The sequence below is a fragment of the Nestor notabilis genome, unplaced genomic scaffold, assembly GCF_000696875.1.
Source record: "Nestor notabilis isolate BGI_N333 unplaced genomic scaffold, ASM69687v1 scaffold19287, whole genome shotgun sequence".
NCBI classification, from domain to species: domain Eukaryota; kingdom Metazoa; phylum Chordata; class Aves; order Psittaciformes; family Psittacidae; genus Nestor; species Nestor notabilis.
In genome coordinates, this window is record NW_009938024.1 from 2,460 (window position 1) to 2,752 (window position 293).

The 293-nt window shown below is 61.4% G+C and overlaps 1 protein-coding gene across 1 annotated transcript in view; it reads right to left on the minus strand.

The window, feature by feature from the left end:
* SLC6A7 (solute carrier family 6 (neurotransmitter transporter), member 7) overlaps positions 1–293 on the minus strand; it is a gene marked incomplete at its 5' end in the record, with an annotated part of 6,380 nt that overhangs the window by 272 nt on the left and 5,815 nt on the right. The window contains one exon of the mRNA XM_010019122.1: positions 169–248. Coding sequence (XP_010017424.1) covers positions 169–248 — 80 coding nt within the window. The remainder of the gene's footprint in view (positions 1–168; positions 249–293) is intronic.

The following is a 293-nucleotide window of genomic DNA, read 5'->3' on the forward strand; positions in this document are numbered from 1 at the left end:
GGCAATGGGATGGGATGCTATGGGGTGGAGAGGTGTTACAGCTGGGGAGTTGCTGCCTCTGCTTTGAAGAGCGTGGGGAGAGCAGCAAAGCCCGGCGGGGCTGGGAAAGCTGTGGGCAGCCGGCAGCTCCATGACCTGCTCCAAGCATCCCAGGTGCCTGCCTGGTACCATGGGAAGGTGATGCTGGAAATGCCCTGGGACACACCATCTCTCACCCAGGGGCAGCAAGGAGGGATGGGGGGACACACCTCCAGGAGAGAGGGTGCAGAAGGTGCCAGAGGATACAGGCTTTT